Below are 18,014 nucleotides of genomic sequence, written 5' to 3'. Positions count from 1 at the left end.
TAGAGATCTAAATGTTGTCACTCCTAAAGATGAGTACGCCATGCCTATGGCAGAAATGTTAATTAACTCTGCCGCGGGTTTTGAGTATTTAAGTATGCTTGATGGTTATGCTGGTTATAACCAAATTTTTATTGCAGATGAAGATGTGTCGAAGATGGTGTTTCATTGCCCGGGGGCATTAGGAACCTATGAATGGGTGGTCATGCCATTCGACTTGAAAAATGCCGGAGCAACATACCAAAGGGTGATGAATTCTAGGTTCCATGATTTTATTGAAGATTTCATGCAGGTTTACATCGATGATATCGTGATAAAGTCGAATAGTAAATCGACACATTTTTAACACCTTAGAAAATCCTTCGAAAGGATGAGGCAATATGGATTAAAAATGAATTAATTAAAGTGCGCTTTTTGTGTGCAGGCAAGAGATTTTCTTCGTTTTGTAGTACATAAAAAAGGTATAGAAGTCAACCAAAGCAAGACCAAAACCATCATGGACGTCAAACCTCCGTTGACCAAAAAGGAACTTCAGTCCCTGTTGGGTAAAATAAATTTCTTAAGGAGGTTCATATCTAACTTAAGTGGAAAAACCAAGGCGTTTTCACCACTACTTCGACTGAAGAATGAAGACTTCATCTAGCAAAAAGAACATCAAGAGGCTTTCAACAAAATCAAGGAATATTTAGTGAAGCCTCCTGTATTGGCACCTCCTGTTAGAAATAGGCCCATGAGGTTGTATATAGCAGCCTCAAACTCGACTTTAGGAAGTATGTTAGTTCAAGAAGATAACGATGGTGTCGAAAGACTTGTATATTACCTTAGTCGAATGTTAAATGGTCCTGAGATTAGGTATAATGACATAGAAAAACTATGTCTGTGTTTGTATTTCTCTTGTATTAAATTGAAGCAATACATAAAACCAGTTGAGGTGTATGTCTCTTCTCATTTTGATGTTATCAAACACATGATGTCTAAATCAATTATGCATAGTCGGATTGGTAAATAGACATTGGCATTATCATGTTTCTGGTTTTTGGTTAATGTGTAATATCAACTAATTTTAGAGATATATTTTCGAAATATACTTTCGTAAATGCATCTTCGAATTAACTTTATGTTACAATTACAAAATAGTGCCTTCAAAAATTTATCTCCAAACTTAAAGAATAGGTTAGACTTTTTGACACAAACTTCAGAGAGTTAAAGGGCGTAAAGAGAAACTAATGGGAACATACTAAGTCTAAGGGATTGGATTAGTTACCCAATCCTTGTCCTAAATCTAATTGTTCATAAAGTATGAATTCCTGCTATTAAATATTTATTTTTATTTAATTTATACTTTAAATAATTTAATAACAACCCACCCATATCCAAAACCCCCAACAAACCCACAAAGCCGTTAACCTCACTCACCACTATCCACACTACACCATGCTTCTTCTTCCTTCCTCCTCGAAGCTACACACCGCTTTCTGGTTTCACACCCCCAGTTACCGAACCACCCAAACCCACCGCAACAGTAATATCGTAAAATGCGCCACCAAGAGAACCGGCAAACAACGGTACCCGTCAGAGAAGAAGAAGCTAAAATCAAAGCACAAAGAACTTTTGTTATCTACTTCTAATGATGATAAGAGCAAATTCAAGGGTACATGGAGACTATACAACCTCGCTGTTCCACTCGATCAGGATCTCGGTAAAGACTTTCTAGAAGTTTCTGATGAACTTCTGGAAGTAATCTCTAAGCTTCTCAAGTTTCCGGTAATGAGAATTTTTGCTTCAGCTTGTTTTGTATTTGATGTTTTTTTAATTGGGTTAATTTGAACTTGGATTTGATTTGTTTCAGGTTGCTTCGATGTTGCCGCGAGAGCCTTTCTCGGTTGTTAGAAAGTCTTTTGATGCTAGGAAGGTATGCAATTTTCAATGGAATTGGATTGGAGTGTGTTTTGGTTTTTGAGATGATTATCTGTTTTGAGTTTGTAGTTACAAAAAACTTCAATTTGCCTCCAAATCTGTATGAGAAATAGCAAATGTATCAGGGTGGTTTACTTCTAGTGTTTCCTATGTTCATTTCTGTTCCTTTAAGGAACCATAAATGTGTAGTGATGTGGTGGAATAAAGTCTTGGTGTGGGGGAGAAAAATTCGTGTATGGCAGAGAGGGGGTGGTTAAAGCCTTCCCCGTGTGATTCAACGCTTTGTGCGTGTTGTCGTTCGATTAGATTCAACGGTGAGAGATGTGGTGGAGGGCATGATCGTGTACGCTTGACAGAGATGAGGATCTATATGTTCTGTGCATCTTTTTATTCAACGCTTGTGATTTGGCCTTCTTAGTGGGGCCTTGCGGATGGCCCAGAACAATTTCCATTGTTAGAGAAGAAATTGTGGGAGTTTGGACAATGCTTTTTAAAAATAAGAAGATATGTAATATTCTACGGGATAGGAAAATGTTTTGGTTGTTGAGAAGATTCTCTGCTTATCATTTTTAATTACAAAAACTTCATTTTGCCTCCAAATCTGTGTGATATATTTGCAATCAGAAATCTTTGGCATGTATTGTCATGCCTGATAAAGGTATCATGGACTCCGTATATTTGTGGCTGTTGGAATGCTATTTGGTTTTGAATTATTCTTTTTAATTGTGATAGAGAAGATAGAAGCTAACTAGAAAGAATGTATTTCCACAAACACTGAAATCACTGTTTTGAAATTTTCCAGAGTTTCCAAAACATTCAATCTATTTTAAAATGCATTTTCAAAAAATTCCACAATGCATTCTCTGATGTTTATTTTTTTTATGCGTGGAAATAGAAACAGTAAACACCAGAAGTAAATGGACGCAAAAGAATTATTCTACACATCTTTACAATTAGGAAACAAAAATGCAATTACATAGTCATATTCAAGGTTTTACGTGGTGGTTCGTCGTAACCCTTGACAATTGCAGTCAAATGTACTAGTACTGACTATGAATGTATTCATGTTGTAGTTGTAGAGACATGAAATACCTTTGTTGCATCCCATGTTGCAGTCATGAACCTTTTTTATGTAACACTTGTGGTATTGGTATTATTATTAAGAGATAGAAAATAGAAATGGAAACAGAGAATGCTAGTTTGGTGCAGTTTTGGACTCTTATGTCGCAGGTTAAATTTATGAGTTAATTAGTTTATTTTTTAATTATTTGGTTTTGACCTATAAGGATATGTATGTCACCCAAGGATATGTATGTCACCCAAAATAAAGTACATGGTTGCTAATGAAAGTAGCGAAAACTTCTTTTCAAGTGTATAATATTTTACAAGTTTATCTGAATTTTGGCTTGTATCAACAGAATTGTCGTTTTAAGTTATGGTACAGTTTCTGTCATTGTTGCACTTTCATCTTCTTATACTGTTTTGTTGATGCTTTTTATAAATCAATAAAGGAGCCCAAATTTGTGCATACCGTCGACATGGATGTCGAGAAACTCCTCAGCCTAGAGCCTCGTTATTGGGACTTTATTTCTCAGCTGCAACCTAAAGTTGGCCTTGTGGAACGTGTGCATGATGGGGGAGATTTTGGTGATCTGATGAGTATTATACAAGACTGTAAAGAAAATAGCGAAGGTGTAGTGAAAGGGGAAAACGGACACAGCATCTTCTCAAAAGAGTTGAACAAAAAGCAGGATACCAGAAAGCCAAAAATTGCTGTAGTGGGTAGTGGGCCATCTGGCCTATTTGCTGCTCTTGTTCTTGCGGAGCTCGGTGCAGATGTCACACTAATAGAAAGAGGTCAACCAGTTGAAAAGAGGGGGCTTGATATTGGTAGTCTTATAGTTCGGAGAATTTTAGAATTGGAAAGTAACTTCTGCTTTGGGGAGGTTGTACTATTCATCTTTATTTATTTCTGAGTGATGATTTATTTAATCTGTATAATAGACTTTCTTAAATTCATGGTTGCATCATTCACCAGTGTTGTTTTTGGATATTTGTTGCTTTGTCATTTATCAAGGACTTATGTTTGGCAGGGTGGTGCAGGTACCTGGAGTGATGGAAAGTTGGTAACTAGAATTGGACGCAATGGTGGCAGTGTCATTGCGGTTAGTTTCACTTGAATTTAAGATGACTATTTTGTTGTATTATTTACAAAGAACTGAAAATCTACATATATATTTGCAAAAGAAGCCTTGTGGATTCAAAACTATGCCTGATCTCGCTACAATAATGTGATTATAATTTTTTCACGAGATCTAGGTTACCTCCAATAAGCATAATAATACAAAAGCCTGAAGTGGATCTCCTATTGTTAGCATTTTTACGTATTGGATAGTGCTTCTACTTTCTAGAACAGTCTTAGGAATGGTAACAAATGATATTGCAAAAATAATAGAACCATGGAAGAAAGGCAATTGATGAAAACTCAATTAGTTTTTTGTGATGATGCTCGAGAGTAAGGTGCTTTCGAAAGGCAATAGGTAGGTTAGGGGAAGTGTTATGTGGGACTACAATAAACAAAAGGGATTGGTGCAAGAGTTGAACGGGGAGAGTCAATGATAAGATTGATCTATGGAGCTTTAGGACATGGAAGCTCATAAGTATTACCAAATCAAATCAATGCAATGAATGAATAATCATGTTGTTCTTGTGGAGCTTAGCGGATAGAAAGATATGATATAAATATTGATAACAGAGTAATGCATGAGACAAATCAGACTCAGAAGTACGTAGTTATGGAAAGGAGAACTTTGAGGGTCTGAACCTCCCTTAATGCCAAAGTTGCCCCTTTCTTGTCAAACTCCATCATAATGAACTCCCCCTCTATCTTCCTCTATTTATTCTAAATATAAACCTACGTAATTAATAAACGTAACTGCTTCTAATAATATAACAACTATCCACTAAACACTCTTAATAATATGATAATTGATACTTAAAAACATAATTGCTAAGTCATATGAGAGATTGATAGAAACCAATTGATATACAAAAGGAGTAGGGAGAATCCCTTTGAATTTCAGAAAATATTACATAACTTTGAGAGTCTGCACCTCCCTTAGTGCCCAAACGACCCTTTTCCTATCAAATTCCACGATAATGAACTCTCTTCTATCTTCCCCTATTTATTCTAAACATAAACCTACATAATTAATATACATAATTGTTCGTAATAATATAATAGTTCTCCACTAACCACTCTTAATAATAATATAATAATAATTACTATTTAAAAACATAATTGCTAAGTCACATGAGAGGTCTAGCAATACAAAGGATTCACCTTGTCCTCAAGGTGAAAGAAATATACTGTAGAAAAATGTGTTCTTCTGGATCCGATAACTTGAAGCAAGGGATTGGGTTGTTCAACAAATAGGATAATTTTCTCCTGGATCAAATTTGCTCACTGCTCTGAGTACTCCCGGATCCCAAGTATAGCGCTTTTATTTGGGAGTGTTTTATTAGCTAGTAAAAGAATTATGACTAGATCAACAAGATTTGTGTTGTTTTAATGATCCATTATGCCCTTATGCCTAACTTTCTAAGTCATGGAATGGTTGACTTTATATCTTCATTTTAGGTTATGAAAACTCTAGTGCAGTTTGGAGCTACAAAACAGATATTGATTGATGGAAAACCTCACTTAGGAACAGATAGGTTGGTTCCATTACTTCGCAACTTCAGGAAACATCTGCAAGATTTGGGTGTGAGTTCCATTAACTTGTTTGCATTAAAAACAAATTAGTGTCGGTGTAATTTTCTATCTTGCTTAGTTATTTTCCTTTTGCAGTTGTTGTCTTCATACTATCCAATTAACAGTGCTGCTTCTTTCTTTTACTTCTTTCTCTTACAGGTAACCATAAAATTTGGAACACGAGTAGATGATCTACATATAGAAGATGGACATGTCCTCGGGGTTATGGTATCAGAATCAGCTGATAAATTGCGTTTAAGAAGCCAAAAGTTGGAATGTGATGCAGTCATTCTGGCGGTTGGTCATTCTGCCCGTGATGTATATCAAATGCTTCTTACTCACAATGTGGAATTAATACCCAGAGATTTTGCTGTGAGTTTACTTCTACATATTCTTCTAATCTTAATTTCAATTTATGGAAATTGTAATACTTGTCTGTTGACTTTTATCGTATATGATATGTCTATATGGTTGTCTTTTATTTCAAAGAATTAGGGAAAATCTCTTTGATTACTTAACAATAATTTAGAGCTTCAATGATTTGCAACCTCACAATCAGTGTTATCAAATATCCGCCATGGTAGTGTTATGGCAGATATTTGACCGATATTGCGGATTTTCTGCCATAATTTGCTATAACGGCGCCTCAAAGCAGCCAGTATGGTGGGATTTTAGTTCTCCTCCATGAACCACCATCAGTCATTGACAACACTTTTCACCATGATGGCCCCACTTCACTCAAATGACTTCCTAATTATATCTTTCAGTCTCTCTTATGTATAGACGATAGACCATATTTTTTTATCTCGCTATTAACTAACTAAATAATCACCTCTTACTCCCTCAACTAATAAGGTATTAATAATTAATAACCCCCTAAAATTTTACCTTGTCCTCTCCTCACTGTGAATAGTTTGCAGTTGCTGAGAAAATAATTCATTAGGGACCTATTGCATGAGACATGAATCAAGATGATATAATGAAGAAAAGAGCATGCTAAACAAGTACTAGTCCACTAGCCGTAGCAAAATCTTTTCATGTATAGCTAGCCGTAGCAAAGTTTGGAGATGGAGAAGGTCTGGATGAATTTCATGAATTGCCGCGAGGTTTTTTTTTTTTTGTTGATAAAAGAGAATTAAGTGAATCTAAGCTTCGTTTGAGGGACTTGCTCTCGGGACTCGCCCTTTTAGCTTCGCTTGAGGGACTCACCCTCTTAGCCTTTGGTTGAGGGACTTGCCTCCAAACCTTATCTAGGGGACTAGCTTTTCAATTCTCTTCCCGAAAGAGATTGTCATCTACCTGGTTTAAATGACTTCGCCCTTCCCAGGCCAGGCCTCGTGCTTGAGGGACTATGGATTGGGATAATTTTAGTTGGCTGTCCATAACTCAACCAGCCCCAACAACATCATAAAGGGCCACAGACAATTCTGGCGGGTGTGACCTGGTGGGTCATTGGTCGCCCGATCCGACCCACCACGCCTAAGGCATCGGTCGCCTGGCCCACATCCGTGTCCATCAAGGGACAACTTCTTTAATACGTGTCAGGCCACATGTCCCTGAAAGAGCTGGTGTTTGCCACTTTCCCAAGGAAGAAAGTGCCTTTTCTGACTAATGGGGAGAACTGGCCATCCTATTCCCACACTCTAGTCAAGCTATTGGGAGGGAACCGGTTCCTCATTCATTAATTTGGCCCCGAGCTAGGCCTATAAATACCCCAACCCTTAGGGTTGGAGGGGATCGTTCATTATTCATATAATCAACATATATAGGCTTTCTTGCATTCTCTCATGAAAGAGGGCCGTCATTTGACTGTATTTCTCGCAAGTACAATGGTGCACCCTGTTATGGCCGATTTGTGTATTTTAATATTTAGAGGAATCAAATGATAATGTGATGTTTGCTTTTACATTTGTTGTTCATGTCATGATTTTCTATCTCTTCCGTTTTTAATCCCCCCTTTTATACATTGTAAACAGGTAGGGCTACGGATTGAGCATCCTCAGGAGCTAATAAACAAAATACAGGTTTGTATACATTAAAAAAAATGTACCCTGTGTTTTCACAAGTATATACCTAAGGTTACTGCTTCTTCTCCAATCTCCACTCAATCAATTATTACATAATTAGGATGCTATATGGATATCTACACAGTGTTTGTCTTGTTGTGTTTGCATTTGAGGATATATTCCCCTCTTTTTTAATGACAAAATACCATGCTACTATTGTCCTTGAAAAATTATTAACCCCAAATTAGTCCCTGAAAAATTAAAATTTTTATTAGTCCCCTAAGATGTGGGAATCCTAATAATCGTGCCATCTGACATTATTGTATTCCCTTTTCCATCTATGCCTATTTTGTATACTGTTGGAATATCTTATTTCTATTTGTATTATTTTTCGTTTATTCTCTTTTATTTTCCTTTATTCTCCATTAAGGAGAGAATTAATATCATAATTGTATTACCATTATATATACCAGCCTAGAGCTGAGGAATAAAATACAACAGCTTTTTACCATTCCTTTCAATATGATATCAAGAGCTCTGGGTTAGGGTTTACTGTAAAGCTTCCATAACTAGTGGGGTTCGACCCGCTTTCTTACCCGACCCGATTGACATACCCGTTTAATCCCCTATGGAGAATCACGACACGAGTTGGCCCGCTCTAGGTTTCGCCTACACCGAATCCAATGATGGAGGTGGCGGTGCCGCGGTGATGGTGGTGACGGCGGTGGCCGCGAAAATGGCAGCAGTAGAGGAAATGACAATGGTGGCGAAAACGGCGACGAAACATCGGGTGACCACTGCAAGCGTGAATGGCATACGCGTGAAACCTGTTGGAAGCTCAAAGGGAAACCTCCTAACTGGAAGAAGAGAGGTGGTCGTGCATTTCAGGCTAGTAATTCTGATCAAGGGCAGCAAATCACTACAGAACAACTAGACAGACTGTACAAACTCCTCGAGTCTCCAACTCCTTCTTGCTCTATGGCAACAAAAGGTAATTCTGCATTTATTAGTGTCAGTCCCAGTCATACTTGGATAGTAGATTCAGGTGCCTCTGATCACATGACAGGTGAATCTATTTTTTTCTCTTTATATAGTCCATGTGCAAGTAATCAAAAAATAAAAATTGCAGATGGCTCTTTTTCAGCCATTGCAGGTAAAGGGTTAGTTGTCTTGTCTCCAATGCTAACTCTGAAAAATGTCTTTCATGTTCCAAGTTTATCATGTAATTTAATGTCCGTCAGTCAATTAGCCCAAGATATAAATTGTCAAACTAATTTTTTCCGATCTCACTGTGTCTTTCAGGATTTGAACTCGGGGAAGATGATTGACAGTGCTAAGGAGAGTGGAGGACTCTACTACCTTGACATTGGATCTGCATGACAACTACCTTCAAAAACAATAAGTTCCTGTTTTGAGTCTTTTTCTGTTTTGAATAATAAAGATGGCAACATTATTACATGGCATTTAAGATTAGGTCATCCTAGTTTTCGTTACTTAAAACATTTGTTTCCTAAGTTATTTCATAATAAGAACTTTTCTTCGTTTAAATGTGAAGCATGTGAGTTTGCAAAACATCATCGTTCCCAATTTTCAATACAGCCTTATAAACCATCAAAACCTTTTTCTATTATTCATAGTGATGTTTGGGGCCCTAATCGTACAAGTACACTCTCTCTCAAAAAATGGTTTATCACATTTATAGATGACCATACAAGAGTATGTTGGGTGTACTTGCTAAAGGGGAAATCAGATGTTTGTCAGGATGTAAAGAATTTTTTTACAATGGTGCAGAATCAATTTCAAACAAATATCCAAGTCTTTAGAAGTGATAATGGCAAAAAATATTTTAACACTATCCTGGATGATTTTTTTCTAAAATATGGGATTGTACATCAAAGTTCATGTCCTAATACTCCTCAACAAAATGGAGTTGCCGAAAGGAAAAATAGACATTTATTGGAGGTTGCTGAAAGGAAAAATAGACATTTATTGGAGGTTGCCAGAGCTTTACTTTTCACAAATAAAGTACCAAAATATTTGTGGGGCGAAGCCGTTTTAACAGCTGCATATTTAATTAATAGAATGCCCTCCAAAATTCTTAATTTTCAAACTCCAATTAATACTTTCAAAGAATGTTTTCCTAGTTCTCGTGTTTTAATTGATCTAACATTAAAAATCTTTGGTTGCACAACTTTTGTTCATGAACATAAAAATGTTGGAAAACTTGAACCACGTGCTATAAAGTGTGTTTTTGTCGGATACTCCCTAACCCAAAAAGGATATAAATGTTTTGATCCAAAAACCAAAAAAATGTTTGTCACTATGGATGTTACATTCTTTGAAAATAAACCTTTTTTTGATGACACTAATCAAGGGGGGGATATAAAGGAAGACTTGTTTCAAATTGAGAACATGAGTTTTTTAAATAATTTATCTTTGCCTGTATCACAAAGTTCTGAGACTTATACTTCTGCACCAATAGAAAATGGCCATGAATCTTTATCTAATCCTACTCCTGTTATGAGTAACGATCCTTGTGAATCTGAGCCTACATTTTCTCATGTAGAAAACAATGGAATTCCTGAAAACGATGATAGTGATGATCTAATTGAAATGCCACAGAATAATGAGTCACTTCAGAAAAACAGATTTGAATTAGGAAACAGGATTTGGAAAGGGAAGGTTTTTGTGAAAAAACACCACAAAGGAATGGATGAGTCCACATCTCCACACTGTCAGGAATCTGAACCGTGGAATGATCAACCTCCTAAGAATAGGAAAGGTAAGTTCATTTCTGTTTCTAAAAGTCGTATTTTGTATCCTGATATAGATGATCCTGTTGCCATTAGAAAACCTGTTAGATCGTGTACTAAACACCCCATGTCCAATTTTATATCATATTCAAATTTGTCTTCATCTCTGTCTGCCTTCACCTCAAAATTGTCTAGTGTAGAAATTCCAAAAAATGTACAGGTTGCTCTAGAAAGTCCAAAGTGGAGGGAAGCTGTACTTGAGGAGATCAAAGCTCTAGAAAAGAACAAAACTTGGAGTGTTACGACACTACCGAATGGCAAGAAGACAGTTGGATGCAAATGGGTGTTTACTGTGAAGTATAATTCAGATGGGTCAATCTCGCTTGGTGGCTAAAAGATTTACTCAGACCTATGGTATAGACTACTCAAAGACATTTGCTTTTGTTGCAAAACTGAACACTGTAAGAATTCTTTTATCTCTTTCTGCTAACCTGGATTGGCCGCTACATCAGTTAGATGTTAAGAATGCCTTTCTTGATGGAGATCTAGAAGAAGAAGTATACATGTGAGAAAAAGACAAAAGGGCAAGGAGAGAGAGCAGAATCTTTTGTAGTGGGTGCTGCACATGGGCCTGCCAGCTGGCAGTAGATGAGTGGAGAATAATTCCTAGGTTTCAGTATTTAATGATTGGCTGCAGCAATCATTAGGGCAGGCAGAAATTAGTAGTGGATATACCACATGGGAGAGACTAGGCCTCTCTAAGAGCCTCCTTTTTCTTTCTATCTTTTCTGCATTTTTTCTACAGCTTTCTACTTTTATTTGTAACCCTAGATCCCATTTGAACTCTAGAGAAATTCAAATAAAAGTCAGTCTTTTCTTATATTATCCTGTTTCTGCTATTTTCCTTATTTAGATATTAAATTGATCCTATCAGAAGTATACATGGACATTCCTCCTGGATTTGAAACCAAACTTGGATCAAATGTATGCAAATTAAATAAGTCTTTGTATGGACTAAAACAGTCTCCTAGAGCTTGGTTTGAAAAATTCACTCAGTCCATGAAGAAACAAGGGTACATTCAAGGACAAGATGATCACACCTTGTTCACAAAGTTCTCCCATGATGGGAAATTGGCTGCCCTGATTGTATATGTTGATGATATTGTCCTTACTGGAGACGATACAGTTGAAATGGCAAGAGTAAAAGCGAAATAAGCAGTAGACTTTGAAATCAAGGACTTAGGATCCATGCGATATTTTCTTGGTATGGAGGTTGCTCGGTCAAAGAATGATATTGTGGTTTCACAGCATAAATACATTCTAGACTTATTGAAAGAAACAGAAATGAGTGGATGTCGTCCTGCAGATACCCCTATGGATCCTAATGCTAAACTTTGGGGAGAAGGTAGTGTTCCCGTTGATACTGGAAGATATCAGAGATTGGTTGGAAAACTGATTTATTTGTCACACATCCGACCTGATATTGCTTTCTCAGTTAGTGTAGTAAGTCAATTTATGCATTTTCCTTACGAGGAACATCTTGAGGCAGTCTACAGGATACTGAGATATTTGAAGGGAAAGCCTGGTAAAGGCTTACATTTTAAGAAAACTAGTGAAAGAAATGTGTCTATCTTCACCGATGCTGATTGGGCAGGCTCAATCACAGATAGAAGATCAACCTCTGGATATTGTACCTATGTCTGGGGTAATCATGTGACATGGAGGAGCAAGAAACAAGGAGTTGTAGCAAGAAGTAGTGCAGAAGCTGAGTTTAGAGCTATGTCTCAAGGTATTTGTGAAGGGTTATGGATCCTTAGAGTCCTAGAAGAACTTAAGATGAAAATTGAGCTTCCATTAAAATTATACTCTGACAGTAAAGCTGCCATTAGCATAGCTCATAATCCAGTTCAACATGACAGAACCACACATATTGAGATTGATCGGTACTTCATAAAAGAGAAGTTAGATGCTGGAATCATATATCTCCCTTTTGTGATTTCTATTTGTATTATTTTCGTTTATTCTCTTTTATTTCCCTTTATTCTCCATTAAGGAGAGAATTAATATCATAATTGTATTACCATTATATATACCAGCTTAGAGCTGAGGAATAAAATACAACAACTTTTTACCATTCTTTTCAATATATACATATATTTTGTGTGTTAGAATAAACAAGGAATTATATGATCCTATTCAATTTCTGACAATCTTTTGTTTATCAAAAAAGCTGTTTATCAGAAATTTTTATTTATTTGTGATGATTATGATGCATGCAAATTTAAATGTGTAGTATGCTGAACTGGCATCTGAAGTTTGTCGTGGACGTGGTAAAGTCCCAGTGGCAGATTACAAAGTTGTCAATCATATTGACAAAAATGATTTCAATGAATCATCTGATTCAAAGGTGGAAAATCGTAGTTGCTACTCTTTTTGCATGTGTCCAGGTGGGCAGGTTAGCATTCTCCTTTTACTTGCATATTTAGATTAATTGGAACCTAACCTCTTTGCAGTGCTGGTTCCATGAACATACTGTGCTGATTGATTTAAAGTGTTTCCTTTAAAGATATTATTCTGTTTTAATTTCCCTAAGTGATCAACCGGTAGTGATGTATGGAATATTGGAACTTATAGGTTGTTCTCACAAGTACAAAGCCATCTGAAATATGCATCAATGGCATGTCATTTTCCCGGCGAGCATCTAAGTGGGCAAATGCTGCACTTGTTGTGTCAGTTACAAAGAATGATTTTGAAGCTTTAAATTACTATGGCCCGCTTGCTGGTGTTGAATTCCAGGTTGGTCTGAATTCTTGTCATGTTGTGTTCATATGCTTTGAATTTAAAATTTGTCACCAAGTGTTGGTAATTATATAAATTTGACATTGCCTGTTTTGTCTAATACTACTATTATTTAGAGTGAATTTGAACGAAGAGCTGCTATAATGGGAGGAGGAAATTTTGTTGTACCTGTCCAGACAGTTCCAGACTTTCTTGAGAATAAGTTATCAGGTAAAATTACGGACAATTAATTACCATGATACCATCTATAATGTACTCTCAGGCTCTGGCTGTAGATGAACTTAGCTTAACTATTGTGCCAGTTACATCTGTTCCACCGTCAAGTTATCGCTTGGGTGTGAAGGCATCAAATCTTCATCAGCTATTTCCAACAAACATAATTGAAGCTTTGAAGCATTCACTTGTAATGTTTGAAAAGGAGGTTTGTAGTTTCCATGTCCTACAAATTAGTATACCATTTGTCTAAAAAATTTCCTCTTCTTTCCTTTTTAAATTTGAACTTCCAAACTTTTCAGTTACCAGGGTTTATCTGCAACGAAGCTCTCCTTCATGGTGTAGAGGTAATTAAAAATAATTTATTTTTCAATTTGGTCCACTATCAATAATGCCTCATGGTAACCTGAGAGGGTTGGCCCAGTGGAAGGGAGCTCGGGTCCCAAGGGTTTGCTCCCCTTGGGGTCTCGACTCTCGAGTTCGATGGTGCCCGGGACCAAAAAAAAACGCGCTACGCGGGGGTGAAAGCCTTCTATGTGGATTAGTCGATCTGACTGGTTGGATACCACATATATTAAAAAAAATAAAATAATGCCTCATGGTTCAGTCTGTAGTGATATTAATGTGATTACCGTGACTTTGCTTCTCAATCATTGTTCCTTCCTTTTCCCTAAGTAATGTTTTGTTCCAGACTCGGACCAGTTCCCCAGTCCAAATTCCTCGCGATATTGACTCTTACGAAAGCACTTCAGTAAAAGGACTATATCCAGTTGGTGAAGGAGCAGGTTATGCTGGTGGTATCATTAGTGCCGCGGTAGATGGAATGCATGCTGGTTTTGCTGTGGCAAAAAAGTTCAACTTATTTCATGGAGATGTTAAGTCTGTTCTGGGAAAGGCTCATAATGCTGGTCTCGTGAAGTACTAATTGAAATGAGTTTTCTTGAGATGTCTATTAGCACAAAAAACAGTAGATAGTAGAAAAGAGGTTTCATGTCCATGTTTGAGGTAATGCTATGATTCTACTCTTATTGTCAGCTTCAGCTTTTCATGGAAGCAACACTGATTCTAACTGGTATCTCTGTTGATATCATGCAGCTAACAATGTTGTCCTCCAGAAAGATTCGTTGAGACAGGAATTAACACTTTCAAACTTCATTCCTGTTGCCGCCTTTTCCCCAATGATCGTAGAATAGCATACCCGATGCTTGCACGCTTCGTTTTGAAGTTTAAGTAAGGACCTTACAGAACGCGGTAACTACAATTTTGGATAATGATCGGCTTGAACATGTATATAGTTATTCTAAATATCTGGAAACAGAAATTAGTAGTTGCTAAAATGCATTTCGCACGGTGAAACACCAAATGTCAGTTGCATGGTCATGTTTAACATACATTTTTTTGATTGAAAAAGATGCTTCGAACTCTTGTGTTTGTTATTTAGTTCATTATTTTCGACAATTTTACATGCGGCATCTTCAGTATCCACCTTTAATGAACTTTCAGTAATCTAATTAAGAATGGCAGCTTGATGCCTTAATTATTCACATACCTGGTCCCTTCCTGTGAAGGAAGACTTTGATAAACAAATGTTGTTACAATGCATTTACTTGTTCTGATATACAAATGTTGATATAATGCATTTACTTGTTCTAAAAAGCCACAACCAACTTGTCAGGATTTGTTGTCTAGCCATTTATTATATATTATTAAAAAGGAGAAATGCTTACATTGCTAGTCAAATTGGAACTATGATGATATTCAAATATGCAACAATGGCCAAAGTAAAATCTTTCATCACTTTATACTATTTACTATTTGCACAAGTGAAGTGTAGGTACCCTGTGTTCCAATAAAAGTACCAATGACCAGAATTGCTACAATTATGATCAATTCTAACCCAAATCTCCTTGCAGCTTTGTGCATCTTTAAGTAGCAGAGGCAAGGAAACAATAATGAAATGGCCACACTCAAGAAAGCACCAATAAATGCCATAATGTATCCAAACAATGGAACAAATAGTGCCACAACTACACTGCTTACCACAATGGTTGTTCTAATCAGAATGCTGATAGGTCTTCTCTTGCATAGATGCCATTTTTCCTCAATGGCATTGATTATTGGAGTGATCACAATAGCATACTTAGTGAAAGGATTAATTACTGTGGTATATATTGCTATTTTTGTACTTATTGTGTTTGTTGGTAGGTTTAATGTGATTTGAGATTTCAAATTATCTCCATACATCATGTAGCCTAATACTCCTATGGTTCCATAGATAAATATGCTTGCAGCAAAGCAAACCAGCATAACCTGCAATTAGCAAAATATCACTTTCATAAGAAAAATCAAGACAAAGACTTAAGGTAAAGTGGCTTCATCTCCTGCATTTAAAATAGTATTTAGTCATTTCCATGCAAAATTTTTAGAGGTGAATTTGGTCAATCAATTAACAAACTAACAAAGTGAATTACAAATTTAGTTTTTGAAATTTTAGAAAAAAGAAGTTTAATTTATGCAAATATTGAAAATTTAAAATGTTACTTAAAATAAAAAATAATTGATCACATTAATTTTTTCTTGACATAATTTTATAGAAGGTTAATGAAGTGATGAAGTTGGTTAATCACAATTTTTATATCAATTTTCTTTAATAAAAAAAATAAAGTAATTTTTTTTTTTAAAAATAATTATTTTTTTAATAAAACACCATATTAGTAAACAGTAAATACATTGTAGAGTATATTTTGGGTGTAAGAATAATATTTTTTTTAACTCTAAATATATTGAAAATTTTTGTCCAACTCATTATTATACAATTGTAACAAAGATAAATCACTTTATATTTAATTTATTTTCATTACACAAAACATTCTAAAGATTAAAAAAGTGATTTCAATTGCATAAGTACTAACCTTAGAAAACTGGCTTCTATCCTTCATAGAATTGCACATTGTTGGCATCAATGCATGAGCACAATAACAAAAAGCAAAAAGGCTCATAGAAGTAGACAAACCTCCCAAACTCACCAACTTTCCTCTCTCATGAAACCCAACACCATCCACTTCACCCACCCACACAATACAACCAATCAAAATCAAAGAAGTTACTATCCCTCCAAAAGATATATAAGCCAAAGCTCCTAAACTTCTCAACCAAGTTGTTGGCAATACTATCAAAGCAGTTATTAACACAAAAGCACTTTTACTTCCAATCTTGAACCCTATCATTGTGAAACTCATGTTTGGAAACAACTTGGCCAAATTGTCACCTTCTAGTATAAGAAGCTCCACAAGAATTAAGAAAAGCTCTAGATATAAGAAAGTTGAAATGAAAGTTCTTCCTTTGTAACCAAAAGCAACCTCAGCTATATCAGCATAGGATTTGATTAGGGGTTGTTGGTTCATGCATCTTCCTAGAAGTATAGCTGTGTACCAACATATCATGGCGAAAATAATTAGAAGCATGAAACTTATCCACCCTCCTTGTGAAATTGCATATGGCATCGAGAGCATTCCAATACCTGAAAATGTATATTATTTTTTTCGTTAGAATCATGACCGTCTTTGAAAGTGTGCAGAGCGACTTATAGCATATGTCCTCACACTTTTTTATAATTAATCTATGGAAAAAAAATCACTATACACATGTTACACGCACGACTCAACTGAAACTAACTTCGCTATTTACACAGATTCTCTCAAAAGTTTGAGACAGAGTTTGATAAAAAAGAGAGAGAAAGAGTGAGAGACCTGCTAAGGTGTTGAGGCCATTGAAACATGTTTTGAAGAAAGATGTTCCTTCTTTGTGCTGACTTGAAATTGATGAAACTTGGAGCTGGCTTTCTGTTTCCATTTCCTCACAAGTAATCAATATGCAAATGCTTGTTGTCTTGTAGTATAGTAAGTAACTGGTTATATAGTGTTACTTGCGTGGTATAGATTCCATAAATGAATTTTGGTGAATTCTTATCTTTCCAAGTCAAAAAGTAGTTGAGTAAAGTTAGCTTCAATGTAAATTTTTTTGGAAATAACAAAAAATTATTTTATAATTAATTAAATATATTAAAATTAAATGAAACTTTGTGATTGGTTGAATGTACACTATCCAATTTTTTGTGATGGAGAGAGAAATTATCCTATAATTTTTTTTGATGAAAAATGAATGATTCATTGTGCACTTCAATCAAAGTTACAATAGTAACCTCCTTTAAATGGAGAGAAAGTGACATACTGACTTTTATTAGAGATTATCATCTTTTTCTTTATTTTAATTTTATTTACATAAACTTTATTGAGATATTAACAATAAAGTAATTATTAATAACAATAAAGTAATTATTAATTGTTAGTGGCAAACAAATAAGTCTGTCTTCCAATAATCTAAATAGAGTGAGATTTACTTAGGTGAAGATGTGAGTTTAAAATTTTGATCTATTTCACAAGAAAAAAAGATGAGACAGAATAATTCGTTGATACTACGTCTCTAAAGATAATAAATATAAAAGTTTATGTTAATGTGAGTGTTTATAAAATTTTTTTAAAAAAAAAATAGGACATAAAAGAGCATAGACATTAA

At 35.6% G+C, this 18,014-nt stretch overlaps 2 protein-coding genes across 5 annotated transcripts; one reads left to right on the top strand and one right to left on the bottom strand.

The window, feature by feature from the left end:
• Nucleotides 1-1,364: 1,364 nt before the first annotated feature.
• Nucleotides 1,365-15,487, top strand: LOC131620436 (uncharacterized). 4 transcript variants are annotated; one of them, XM_058891512.1, is made up of 15 exons: nucleotides 1,365-1,761; nucleotides 1,847-1,909; nucleotides 3,426-3,860; nucleotides 4,008-4,079; nucleotides 5,555-5,680; nucleotides 5,828-6,040; nucleotides 7,645-7,692; nucleotides 12,721-12,882; nucleotides 13,062-13,223; nucleotides 13,343-13,436; nucleotides 13,529-13,647; nucleotides 13,742-13,786; nucleotides 14,131-14,444; nucleotides 14,535-14,669; nucleotides 15,353-15,487. In XM_058891512.1, the coding sequence occupies exons 1-13, from the start codon at nucleotides 1,432-1,434 to the stop codon at nucleotides 14,362-14,364; spliced, it is 2,103 nt and encodes a 700-aa protein (XP_058747495.1). In that variant the 5' UTR covers nucleotides 1,365-1,431; the 3' UTR covers nucleotides 14,365-14,444; nucleotides 14,535-14,669; nucleotides 15,353-15,487. The 4 variants fall into 4 exon arrangements, with proteins under 4 accessions (XP_058747495.1, XP_058747494.1, XP_058747496.1 ...); XM_058891511.1 differs by having other exon boundaries at nucleotides 14,535-14,726; nucleotides 15,353-15,479; XM_058891513.1 differs by lacking the exon at nucleotides 15,353-15,487 and having other exon boundaries at nucleotides 14,555-14,897.
• On the bottom strand, nucleotides 14,897-17,311 carry LOC131620437 (amino acid transporter AVT1I-like). The gene is made up of 3 exons (XM_058891514.1): nucleotides 17,189-17,311; nucleotides 16,352-16,959; nucleotides 14,897-15,749 (listed from the first exon to the last, which is right to left on the bottom strand). The coding sequence occupies exons 1-3, from the start codon at nucleotides 17,289-17,291 to the stop codon at nucleotides 15,234-15,236; spliced, it is 1,227 nt and encodes a 408-aa protein (XP_058747497.1). The 5' UTR covers nucleotides 17,292-17,311; the 3' UTR covers nucleotides 14,897-15,233.
• Between the last annotated feature and the right edge of the window lie 703 nt (nucleotides 17,312-18,014).

This window comes from Vicia villosa, linkage group LG7 (assembly GCF_029867415.1).
Source record: "Vicia villosa cultivar HV-30 ecotype Madison, WI linkage group LG7, Vvil1.0, whole genome shotgun sequence".
In the NCBI taxonomy this organism is placed as follows: domain Eukaryota; kingdom Viridiplantae; phylum Streptophyta; class Magnoliopsida; order Fabales; family Fabaceae; genus Vicia; species Vicia villosa.
The sequence above is the reverse complement of the archived record's forward strand: the minus strand, read 5'-3'. Positions and strand labels throughout refer to the sequence as shown.